The sequence below is a fragment of the Salmo trutta genome, chromosome 9 (genome assembly GCF_901001165.1).
Source record: "Salmo trutta chromosome 9, fSalTru1.1, whole genome shotgun sequence".
Taxonomy (NCBI): Eukaryota; Metazoa; Chordata; class Actinopteri; order Salmoniformes; family Salmonidae; genus Salmo; species Salmo trutta.
This window is the reverse complement of record NC_042965.1, coordinates 43,743,814-43,757,235: the sequence shown is the minus strand read 5'-3', so window position 1 is coordinate 43,757,235 and position 13,422 is coordinate 43,743,814. Positions and strand designations below refer to the sequence as shown.

The 13,422-nt window shown below is 34.8% G+C and overlaps 1 protein-coding gene across 2 annotated transcripts in view; it reads left to right on the top strand.

The window, feature by feature from the left end:
* rasgef1ba (RasGEF domain family, member 1Ba) overlaps positions 1–13,422 on the top strand; it is a 61,354-nt gene that overhangs the window by 13,702 nt on the left and 34,230 nt on the right. For both annotated transcript variants that reach the window (XM_029763822.1, XM_029763823.1), the window contains exon 4: positions 8,301–8,438. In XM_029763822.1, the coding sequence (XP_029619682.1) occupies positions 8,301–8,438 (138 nt within the window). The remainder of the gene's footprint in view (positions 1–8,300; positions 8,439–13,422) is intronic.

Genomic DNA, 13,422 nt, shown 5'->3' with positions numbered 1-13,422 from the left:
TCTATTAGCTATACTATAATATACTCTATTAGCTATATTATACTCTATTAGCTATATTATACTATACTCTATTAGCTATACTATACCATATTAGCTATATTATACTCTATTAGCTATATTATACTATACTCTATTAGCTATATTATACTCTATTAGCTATACTACACTCTATTAGCTATATTATACTATACTCTATTAGCTATATTATACTATACTCTATTAGCTATACTATACTCTATTAGCTATACTATAATATACTCTATTAGCTATACTATACTCTATTCGCTATATTATAATATACTCTATTAGCTATACTACACTATACTCTATTAGCTATATTATACTATACTCTATTAGCTATACTATACTCTATTAGCTATACTATACTCTATTAGCTATACTATACTATACTAGCTATACTATACTCTATTAGCTATACTATACTCTATTAGCTATATTAAACTATACACTATTAGCTATATTATACTATACTCTATTAGCTATATTAAACTATACTCTATTAGCTATATTATACTATACTCTATTAGCTATATTATACTATACTCTATTAGCTATATTATACTATACTCTATTGTACTATACTCTATTAGCTATATTATACTATACTCTATTATACTATACTCTATTAGCTATATTATACTATACTCTATTGTACTATACTCTATTGTACTATACTCTATTAGCTATATTATACTATACTCTATTGTACTATACTCTATTAGCTATATTGTACTATACTCTATTAGCTATATTGTACTATACTCTATTAGCTATATTGTACTATACTCTATTAGCTATATTGTACTATACTCTATTAGCTATATTATACTATACTCTATTGTACTATACTCTATTAGCTATATTGTACTATACTCTATTGTACAATACTCTATTAGCTATATTATACTATACTCTATTAGCTATATTATACTATACTCTATTGTACTATACTCTATTAGCTATATTGTACTATACTCTATTGTACAATACTCTATTAGCTATATTGTACTATACTCTATTAGCTATATTGTACTATACTCTATTAGCTATATTATACTATACTCTATTGTACTATACTCTATTAGCTATATTGTACTATACTCTATTAGCTATATTAAACTATACTCTATTAGCTATATTATACTATACTCTATTAGCTATATTATACTATACTCTATTGTACTATACTCTATTAGCTATATTGTACTATACTCAATTAGCTATATTATACTATACTCTATTAGCTATATTATACTATACTCTATTAGCTATATTATACTATACTCTATTAGCTATATTATACTCTATTAGCTATATTATACTATACTCTATTAGCTATACTATACTCTATTGTACTATACTCTATTAGCTATATTGTACTCTACTCTATTGTACTATACTCTATTAGCTATATTATACTATACTCTATTGTACTATACTCTATTAGCTATATTGTACTATACTCTATTGTACAATACTCTATTAGCTATATTGTACTATACTCTATTAGCTATATTGTACTATACTCTATTAGCTATATTGTACTATACTCTATTAGCTATATTATACTATACTCTATTGTACTATACTCTATTAGCTATATTGTACTATACTCTATTAGCTATATTATACTATACTCTATTAGCTATATTATACTCTATTAGCTATATTATACTATACTCTATTAGCTATATTATACTATACTATATTAGCTATATTATACTCTATTAGCTATATTGTACTATACTCTATTAGCTCTATTGTACTATACTCTATTGTACTATACTCTATTAGCTATATTATACTATACTCTATTAGCTATATTATACTCTATTAGCTATATTGTACTATACTCTATTAGTTATATAATACTATAATCTATTAGCTATATTATACTATACTCTATTATACTATACTCTATTAGCTATATTATACTATATTCTATTAGCTATATTATACTATACTCTATTGTACTATACTCTATTAGCTATATTGTACTATACTCTATTAGCTATATTATACTATACTCTATTAGCTATATTATACTATACTCTATTAGCTATATTATACTATACTCTATTAGCTATATTGTACTATACTCTATTAGCTATATTGTACTATACTCTATTAGCTATATTGTACTATACTCTATTAGCTATACTATACTCTATTAGCTATATTATACTATACTCTATTAGCTGTACTATACTCTATTAGCTATATTATACTATACTCTATTAGCTATTATACTCTATTAGCTATACTATACTCTATTAGCTATACTATACCATACTCTATTAGCTATACTATACTTTATTAGCTATATTATACTCTATTAGCTATATTATACTATACTCTATTAGCTATACTATACTCTATTAGCTATATTATACTCTATTAGCTATATTATACTCTATTAGCTATATTATGCTATACTCTATTAGCTATATTATACTATACTATATTAGCTATATTATACTCTATTAGCTATATTGTACTATACTCTATTAGCTCTATTGTACTATACTCTATTGTACTATACTCTATTAGCTATATTATACTATACTCTATTAGCTATATTATACTCTATTAGCTATATTGTACTATACTCTATTAGTTATATAATACTATAATCTATTAGCTATATTATACTATACTCTATTATACTATACTCTATTAGCTATATTATACTATATTCTATTAGCTATATTATACTATACTCTATTGTACTATACTCTATTAGCTATATTGTACTATACTCTATTAGCTATATTATACTATACTCTATTAGCTATATTATACTATACTCTATTAGCTATATTATACTATACTCTATTAGCTATATTGTACTATACTCTATTAGCTATATTGTACTATACTCTATTAGCTATATTGTACTATACTCTATTAGCTATACTATACTCTATTAGCTATATTATACTATACTCTATTAGCTGTACTATACTCTATTAGCTATATTATACTATACTCTATTAGCTATTATACTCTATTAGCTATACTATACTCTATTAGCTATACTATACCATACTCTATTAGCTATACTATACTTTATTAGCTATATTATACTCTATTAGCTATATTATACTATACTCTATTAGCTATACTATACTCTATTAGCTATATTATACTCTATTAGCTATATTATACTCTATTAGCTATATTATACTATACTCTATTAGCTATACTATACTCTATTAGCTATACTATACTCTATTAGCTATATTATACTCTATTAGCTATATTATACTCTATTAGCTATATTATACTATACTCTATTAGCTATACTATACTATACTCTATTAGCTATATTATACTATACTCTATTAGCTATATTATACTATACTCTATTAGCTTTACTATACTATACTCTATTAGCTATACTATACTCTATTAGCTATATTATACTATACTCTATTAGCTATACTATACTCTATTAGCTATATTATACTATACTCTATTAGCTATACTATACTATACTCTATTAGCTATATTATACTCTATTAGCTATATTATACTCTATTAGGTATATTATACTCTATTAGGTATACTATACTATAGTCTATTAGCTATATTATACTATACTTGTCACGTCCTGACCAGTATAAGGGGTTATTGGTTATTGTAGTTTGGTCAGGACGTGACAGGGGGTATTTGTTTTATGTGGTTCGGGGTTTAATGGGATATGTATTTATGTAAGAGGGGTGTTTGATTTATGTGTTCCGGGGTTTTTGGGTTATGTTCTTTATTTCGTATTTCTATGTTCTGTCTATGTTGTGTATTTCTTTGTTGGCCTGGTATGGCTCTCAATCAGCAACAGCTGTACATCGTTGTTGCTGATTGAGAGTCATACTTAGGTAGCCTGTTTTCACCTGTTAGTTTGTGGGAGGTTGTGGTTGCATAGCTGTGTGTTTTAGCCTGCAATCCTGTTCGTTCGATCGTTTTCTTGTTTTGTTTGTGTTCAATAAAAGTCATTATGAGCACTCAACCCGCTGCGCCTTGGTCCACTACGTACGATGACTGTTACAATACTCTATTAGCTATACTATACTATACTCTATTAGCTATACTATACTATACTCTATTAGCTATATTATACTATACTCTATTAGCTATATTATACTATACTCTATTAGCTATACTATACTCTATTAGCTATATTATACTATACTCTATTAGCTATATTGTACTATACTCTATTAGCTATATTATACTATACTCTATTAGCTATATTATACTATACTCTATTAGCTATACTATACTCTATTAGCTATATTATACTATACTCTATTAGCTATACTATACTCTATTAGCTATACTATACTCTATTAGCTATACTATACTCTATTAGCTATACTATACTCTATTAGCTATACTATACTCTATTAGCTATACTATACTCTATTAGCTATACTATACTCTATTAGCTATACTATACTCTATTAGCTATATTATACTATACTCTAGTAGCTACATTATACTATACTCTATTAGCTATTCTATACTCTATTAGCTATACAATACTCTATTAGCTATACAATACTCTATTAGCTATATTATACTATACTCTATTAGCTATATTATACTAAACTCTATTAGCTATATTATACTATACTCTATTAGCTATATTATACTATACTCTATTAGCTATATTATACTATACTCTATTGTGCTATACTCTATTAGCTATATTATACTCTATTAGCTATATTATAAATGCTATATTGTACTATAATCTATTAGCTATATAATACTATACTCTATTAGCTATATAATACTATACTCTATTAGCTATATTATACTATACTCTATTAGCTATACTATACTCTATTTGCTATATTATACTATACTCTATTAGCTATACTATACTCTATTTGCAATATTATACTATACACTATTAGCTATATTATACTATATTAGCTATATTAAACTATACTTTATTAACTATATTATACTATACTATATTATACTATATTAGCTATGTTATACTATACTCTATTAGCTATATTATACTATATTAGCTATATTAAACTTCACTCTATTAGCTATATTAAACTATACTCTATTAGCTATATTAAACTATACTTTATTAGCTATATTATACTATATTAGCTATATTAAATTATACTCTATTAACTATATTAAACTATACTCTATTAGCTATGTTATACTTTACTCTATTAGCTATATTATACTCTATTAGCTATATTATACTCTATTAACTATATTAAACTATACTCTATTAGCTATACTATATTAGCTATATTAAACTATACTCTACTTTATTAGCTATATTATACTATATTAGCTATATTAAACTATACTCTATTAACTATATTAAACTATACTCTATTAGCTATGTTATACTTTACTCTATTAGCTATATTATACTCTATTAGCTATATTATACTCTATTATACTCTATTAACTATATTAAACTATACTCTATTAGCTATATTAAACTATACTCTATTAGCTATATTATACTCTATTAGCTATATTAAACTATACTCTATTAGCTATATTAAACTATACTCTATTAACTATATTAAACTATACTCGATTAGCTATATTATACTATACTCTATTAGCTATATTAAATTATACTCTATTAGCTATACTATACTATATTAGCTATATTAAACTATACTCTACTCTATTAGCTATGTTATACTATACTTTATTAGCTATATTATACTATTTTAGCTATATTATACTATACTATATTAAACTATACTCTATTAACTATATTAAACTATACTCTATTAGCTATATTATACTATACTCTTAGCTATATAAAATTATACTCTATTAGCTATACTATACTATATTAGCTATATTAAACTATACTCTATTAGCTATGTTATACTATACTCTATTAGCTATATTATACTATACTCTATTAGCTATATTATACTATATTAGCTATATTAAACTATACTCTATTAGCTATGTTATACTATACTCTAGCTATATTATACTATGATCTATATTATACTCTATTAGCTATACTATACTATATTAGCTATATTAAACTATACTCTATTAGCTATGTTATACTATACTCTATTAGCTATATTATACTCTACTCTATTAGCTTTATTATACTATACTCTATTAGCTATATTAAACTATACTCTATTAGCTATATTATACTATACTCTATTAGCTATGTTATACTATACTCTATTAGCTATATTATACTATACTCTATTAGCTATGTTATACTATACTCTATTAGCTATATTAAACTATACTCTATTAGCTATATTATACTATACTCTATTAGCTATGTTATACTATACTCTAGCTATATTATACTATGATCTATATTATACTCTATTAGCTATACTATACTATATTAGCTATATTAAACTATACTCTATTAGCTATGTTATACTATACTCTATTAGCTATATTATACTCTACTCTATTAGCTTTATTATACTATACTCTATTAGCTATATTAAACTATACTCTATTAGCTATATTATACTATACTCTATTAGCTATGTTATACTATACTCTATTAGCTATATTATACTATACTCTATTAGCTATGTTATACTATACTCTATTAGCTATATTAAACTATACTCTATTAGCTATATTATACTATACTCTATTAGCTATGTTATACTATACTCTAGCTATATTATACTATGATCTATATTATACTCTACTCTATTAGCTTTATTATACTATGCTATACTCTGTTAGATATACTATACTATTTTAGCTATATTTTATTATACACTATTAGCTATATTCTATCATACTATACTCTATTAGCTATATACTATTGTACTATACTCTGTTAGCTATAGACTATTATACTATACTCTATTAGCTACAGTGAAGGAAAAAAAGTATTTGATCCCCTGCTGAATTTGTACGTTTGCCCACTGACAAAGAAATGATCAGTCTATAATTTTAATCGTAGGTTTATTTGAACAGTGAGAGACAGAATAACAACAAAAAAATCCAGAAAAACACATGTCAAAAATGTTATAAATTGATTTGCATTTTTAATGAGGGAAATAAGTATTTGACCCCTCTGCAAAACATGACTTAGTACTTGGTGCCAAAACCTTTGTTGGCAATCACAGAGGTCAGACGTTTCTTGTAGTTGGCCACCAGGTTTGCACACATCTCAGGAGAGATTTTGTCCCACTCCTCTTTGCAGATACTCTATTAGCTAGATTTTATTATACTATACTAGCTATTTTATATTAGCTATATTGCACTATACTATATTAGCTATATTGTATTAGCTATATTATACTATACTCTATTGGCTATACTCTATTGGCTATACTATTAGCTATATTATACTATACACTATTAGCTAGATTCTATTATACTAGCTATTTTATATTAGCTATATTGTGCTATATTGTATTAGCTATATTATACTATACTCTATTGGCTATACTCTAACTATACTATACTCTATTAGCTAGATTCTATTATACTAGCTATTTTATATTAACTATATTGTACTATACTATATTAGCTATATTGTATTAGCTATATTATACAATACTCTATCAGCTATGCTCTATTAGCTTGTCACGACTTCTGCCGAAATCGATGCCCCTCCTTGTTCGGCGGTCGACGTCACCGGTCTTCTAGCCATCACTGATCCATTTTTCATTTTCCATTTGTTTTGTCTGGTTTTACTACACACCTGATTTTCAATCCCATTCATTACATGTTGTGTATTTAACCCTCTGTTTTCCCTCATGTCCTTGTCCGAGATTGTTTTGTTTGTTATTGGTTTTGTTTAGTGTGTATTGGTGAGCTACGGGTATTTTTACCCATGTTATTTCTATGCATGTTGGTTTTGGAGTTTGTGTTTGTTTATTCTTTATTAAATAACTCCAGTTATACCAAGTTGGTTTCTCCTGCGCCTGACTTCCTTGCCACCTACACACACGTCGATGACATAGCTAGATTCTATTATACTAGCTATATTGTACTATACTATATTAGCTATATTGTATTAGCTATATTATACTATACTCTATCAGCTATGCTCTATTAGCTAGATTCTATTATACTATACTAGCTATTTTATATTAGCTATATTATACTATGTTAGCTATACACCATTATGCTATTATACTTGCAACCGTACATCAGTTGATTTAGCAGATAAGAGTTGAGTGTTTCTGCTCTCAGATTCATGTATTTATTAATTTACAGACTTGGGTGTCACTTAAATGTTCATGGGTATATTTTGTATGTGTATCTTTCAGATGAGGATCAGGAAGTTGGCTCCCAAGATCCTCCAGCTGCTCCAGGAGTGGACAGAGATGTTCCCCTACGACTTCAGAGACGAGAGGATGATGAGGAGCCTGAAGGAGTTAACCCAACGCATGGCCTCAGGAGATGAGGTACAGTCACATTATTTAAACGTTATTGTCCCTGAATGGAAATTCCCCTGTGTAGGCAGGAGTACATTAGACACAGGGAATAGAGTGCACATCTAACAAAGACAAGTTAGTCAGTTCTCCAACGCCACCAACCTGGTCAAGATAAGTACCTTACTGTGATGGTTTTCAATGAAAATGCTCAAAAAGAAACAAGAATAGCTTCTTGCCAAAGTGCAATTTCTCAAGCAAGAGTGTTGCTAGGACTGTCTGTGAGTGGTCTGAGTGGGGAGGGGGAAACGGAAAACTAGCTGTTATTGGCAGAGCGGTTTGGAACTCTTTTTCTTATTGGTCTATTAACAAATTTATCGCATTGGCATTATCATCATTTTCACAATTTCACAGTATTATTCCAACCTCATAGTGTGGAAATGTATATTAAACACAGGAAAATCTCATTTTTAAGAAAATGTTTTTCAACATATGGTTATATTTACCTTGGATTAGCCTAGCTAATTAGCCTAGTTGGCTATATTTACCTTGGATTAGCCTAGCTAATTAGCCTAGTTGGCTATATTTACCTTGGATTAGCCTAGCTAATTAGCCTAGTTGGCTATATTTACCTTGGATTAGCCTAGCTAATTAGCCTAGTTGGCTATATTTACCTTGGATTAGCCTAGCTAATTAGCCTAGTTGATGGGTGTGTTGGAGCCAGACTAGTGCTAGAGCTTTCAGGGCATGAGGGTAGTGTGATGGGCTGGGTGGGTTAGTGTGATGGTGTGGGTGGGGTAGTGTGATGGAGTAGGTGGGGTAGTGTGATATAGTAAGATAGTGTGATGGTGTGGGTGGGTGGGGTAGTGTGATGGAGTAGGTGGGGTAGTGTGATATAGTAAGATAGTGTGATGGTGTGGGTGGGTGGGGTAGTGTGATGGGGTGGGTGGGGTAGTGTGATGGAGTAGCGCAGTGTGATGGAGTAGGTGGGGTAGTGTGATATAGTAAGGCAGTGTGATGGAACAGGGTAGTGTGATGGGGTGGGTGTGATGGGATGGGGGTTAGTGTGATGGGCTGGGTGTGATGGAGCATTGTGATGGTGTAGGGTAGTGTTATGGGGTAGGGTAGTGTGATGGTGTAGGGTAGTGTGATGGTGTAGGGTAGTGTGATGGTGTAGGGTAGTGTGATGGGGTGGGGGGGTAGTGTGATGGTGTAGGGTAGTGTGATGGTGTAGGGTAGTGTGATGGGGTGGGGGGGTTAGTGGGATGGGCTGGGTGTGATGGGCTGGGTGGGTTAGTGTGATGGAGTAGGGTAGTGTGATGGGGTGGGGGGGTAGTGTGATGGTGTAGGGTAGTGTGATGGTGTAGGGTAGTGTGATGGAGTAAGGTAGTGTGATGGGGTGGGGGGGTTAGTGGGATGGGCTGGGTGTGATGGGCTGGGTGGGTTAGTGTGATGGAGTAGGGTTAGTGTGGTGGGGTAGTGTGATGGGTGTAGGGTAGTGTGATGGGGTGTAGGGTAGTGTGATGGAGTAGGGTAGTGTGATGGAGTAGGGTAGTGTGATGGAGTAGGGTAGTGTGATGGGGTGGGTGGGGTAGTGTGATGGAGTAAGGTAAGGTAGTGTGATGGGGTGGGTGGGGTAGTGTGATGGTGTGATGGGGTAGGGTAGTGTGATGGTGTAGGGTAGTGTTATGGGGTAGGGTAGTGTTATGGGGTAGGGTAGTGTGATGGTGTAGGGTAGTGTGATGGTGTAGGGTAGTGTGATGGTGTAGGGTAGTGTGATGGGTGGGGGGGTTAGTGGGATGGGCTGGGTGTGATGGGCTGGGTGGGTTAGTGTGATGGAGTAGGGTAGTGTGATGGGGTGGGGGGGTAGTGTGATGGTGTAGGGTAGTGTGATGGTGTAGGGTAGTGTGATGGTGTAGGGTAGTGTGATGGAGTAAGGCAGTGTGATGGAACAGGGTAGTGTGATGGGGTGGGTGTGATGGGATGGGGGTTAGTGTGATGGGCTGGGTGTGATGGAGCATTGTGATGGTGTAGGGTAGTGTTATGGGGTAGGGTAGTGTGATGGTGTAGGGTAGTGTGATGGTGTAGGGTAGTGTGATGGTGTAGGGTAGTGTGATGGGGTGGGGGGGTTAGTGGGATGGGCTGGGTGTGATGGGCTGGGTGGGTTAGTGTGATGGAGTAGGGTAGTGTGATGGGGTGGGGGGGTAGTGTGATGGTGTAGGGTAGTGTGATGGTGTAGGGTAGTGTGATGGAGTAAGGTAGTGTGATGGGGTGGGGGGGTTAGTGGGATGGGCTGGGTGTGATGGGCTGGGTGGGTTAGTGTGATGGAGTAGGGTTAGTGTGGTGGGGTAGTGTGATGGGTGTAGGGTAGTGTGATGGGGTGTAGGGTAGTGTGATGGAGTAGGGTAGTGTGATGGAGTAGGGTAGTGTGATGGGGTGGGTGGGGTAGTGTGATGGAGTAAGGTAAGGTAGTGTGATGGGGTGGGTGGGGTAGTGTGATGGTGTGATGGGGTAGGGTAGTGTGATGGTGTAGGGTAGTGTTATGGGGTAGGGTAGTGTTATGGGGTAGGGTAGTGTGATGGTGTAGGGTAGTGTGATGGTGTAGGGTAGTGTGATGGTGTAGGGTAGTGTGATGGTGTAGGGTAGTGTGATGGGGTGGGGGGGTTAGTGGGATGGGCTGGGTGTGATGGGCTGGGTGGGTTAGTGTGATGGAGTAGGGTAGTGTGATGGGGTGGGGGGGTAGTGTGATGGTGTAGGGTAGTGTGATGGTGTAGGGTAGTGTGATGGTGTAGGGTAGTGTGATGGAGTAAGGTAGTGTGATGGGGTGGGGGGGTTAGTGGGATGGGCTGGGTGTGATGGGCTGGGTGGGTTAGTGTGATGGAGTAGGGTTAGTGTGGCGGGGTAGTGTGATGGAGTAAGGTAGTGTGATGGGGTGGGTGGGGTAGTGTGATGGGGTGGGTGGGGTAGTGTGATGGTGTGATGGTGTAGGGTAGTGTGATGGTGTAGGGTAGTGTGATGGTGTAGGGTAGTGTGATGGGGTGGGGGGGTAGTGTGATGGTGTAGGGTAGTGTGATGGTGTAGGGTAGTGTGATGGTGTAGGGTAGTGTGATGGGGTTGGGGGGGTAGTGTGATGGTGTAGGGTAGTGTGATGGTGTAGGGTAGTGTGATGGGGTTGGGGGGGTAGTGTGATGGGGTAGGGTAGTGTGATGGGGTAGGGTAGTGTGATGGGGTAGGGTAGTGTGATGGTGTAGGGTAGTGTGATGGGGTAGGGTAGTGTGATGGGGTAGGGTAGTGTGATGGTGTAGGGTAGTGTGATGGGGTAGGGTAGTGTGATGGGGTAGGGTAGTGTGATGGGGTGGGGGGGTAGTGTGATGGTGTAGGGTAGTGTTATGGGGTGGGGGGGGTAGTGTGATGGTGTAGGGTAGTGTGATGGTGTAGGGTAGTGTGATGGGGTGGGGGGGTAGTGTGATGGTGTAGGGTAGTGTGATGGTGTAGGGTAGTGTTATGGGGTTGGGGGGTAGTGTGATGGTGTAGGGTAGTGTTATGGGGTTGGGGGGGTAGTGTGATGGTGTAGGGTAGTGTGATGGTGTAGGGTAGTGTGATGGGGTAGGGTAGTGTGATGGTGTAGGGTAGGGTGGTGTGATGGTGTAGGGTAGTGTGATGGTGTAGGGTAGTGTGATGGTGTAGGGTAGTGTGATGGGGTTGGGGGGGTAGTGTGATGGTATAGGGGGTTGCTCGTGCCACATAGCATTATATATATATTTTTGCCTGGCCAAATCAAAAGAAAAGAGCTTTTGTTCCACAGGCCCGGCAGGCAACTTTTTGTCAACTCAACTCTGCTGCTCTTCTCTTCCTTTGGCTGCAGTTGAATTGTTCCACTACTGCTGACTTGAATGTCACAGGCTTACTACTGGTTTGCTTGGGTTGCATCCCAAATCGCACTCTATCTCATTTATAGTGCACTACTTTTGACCAGTGCCTATAGGGAATAGAGTGCCATTTGGGACACAAGCTTGGTTTCCTCCACAGGATGTTTTCATGGGGGTTTTAGAGGGATTACTTCCTATGACTTCTCTTCTGTTATCTTGTCCATTTTAGATGGATGTAGAAATGGAACCTGCACCTCAGTACCACGGCTGCTGCCGTTTCATATAGTCATGGCTGCGTTAGCACCAACAGGGCTGCTAGCTTTAGCTGATGTCTCTAGCCCTGCTAAACCCGGCCCTGCTAAACCCGGCCCTGCTAAACCCGGCCCTGCTAAACCCGGCCCTGCTAAACCCGCCCCTGCTAAACCCGCCCCTGCTAAACCCGCCCCTGCTAAACCCGGCCCTGCCAAACCCGCCCCTGCTAAACCCGGCCCTGCTAAACCCGGCCCTGCTAAACCTGGCCCTGCTTCATTTACTTGGTTAAGTAATCTATACTGAATTCAAATATAAACTCAACATGTAGTATGTAGGTCCCATGAGCTGAGATAAAAGGTCCCTGAAAATGTCTATACACACAAAAACTTTCTCTCAAATTTTGTGCCCAAATTTGTTTACATTTCAACTTTTACATTTTAGTCAACGCTTAACTTACAGTAGAGTGCATACTTTTTCTTTGTACCTGTCTCCCATGGGAATCGAACCCAAAACATTGGCACTACAAGCTCCATGCTCTACCAACTGAGCCACACGGGACCTACATCCTGTGCTAGTTAGCATTTCTCCTTTGGCTAGATAATTCATCCACCTGACAGTTGTGGCATATCAAGAAGCTGATTAAACAGCATGATCATTACACAGGTGCACCTTGTGCTGGGGACAATAAAATACCACTCTAAAATGTGCAGTTTTACCACAGATGTCTCAAGTTTTGCGGGAGTGTGCAATTGGCATGGTGATTACAGGAATGTCCACCAGAGCTGTTGCCAGAGAATTGAATGTTCATTTCTCTACCATAAACCGCCTCCAACGTCGTTTTAGAGAATATGGCAGTACGTCTAACTGGCCTCACAACCGCAGACCACGTCTAACCA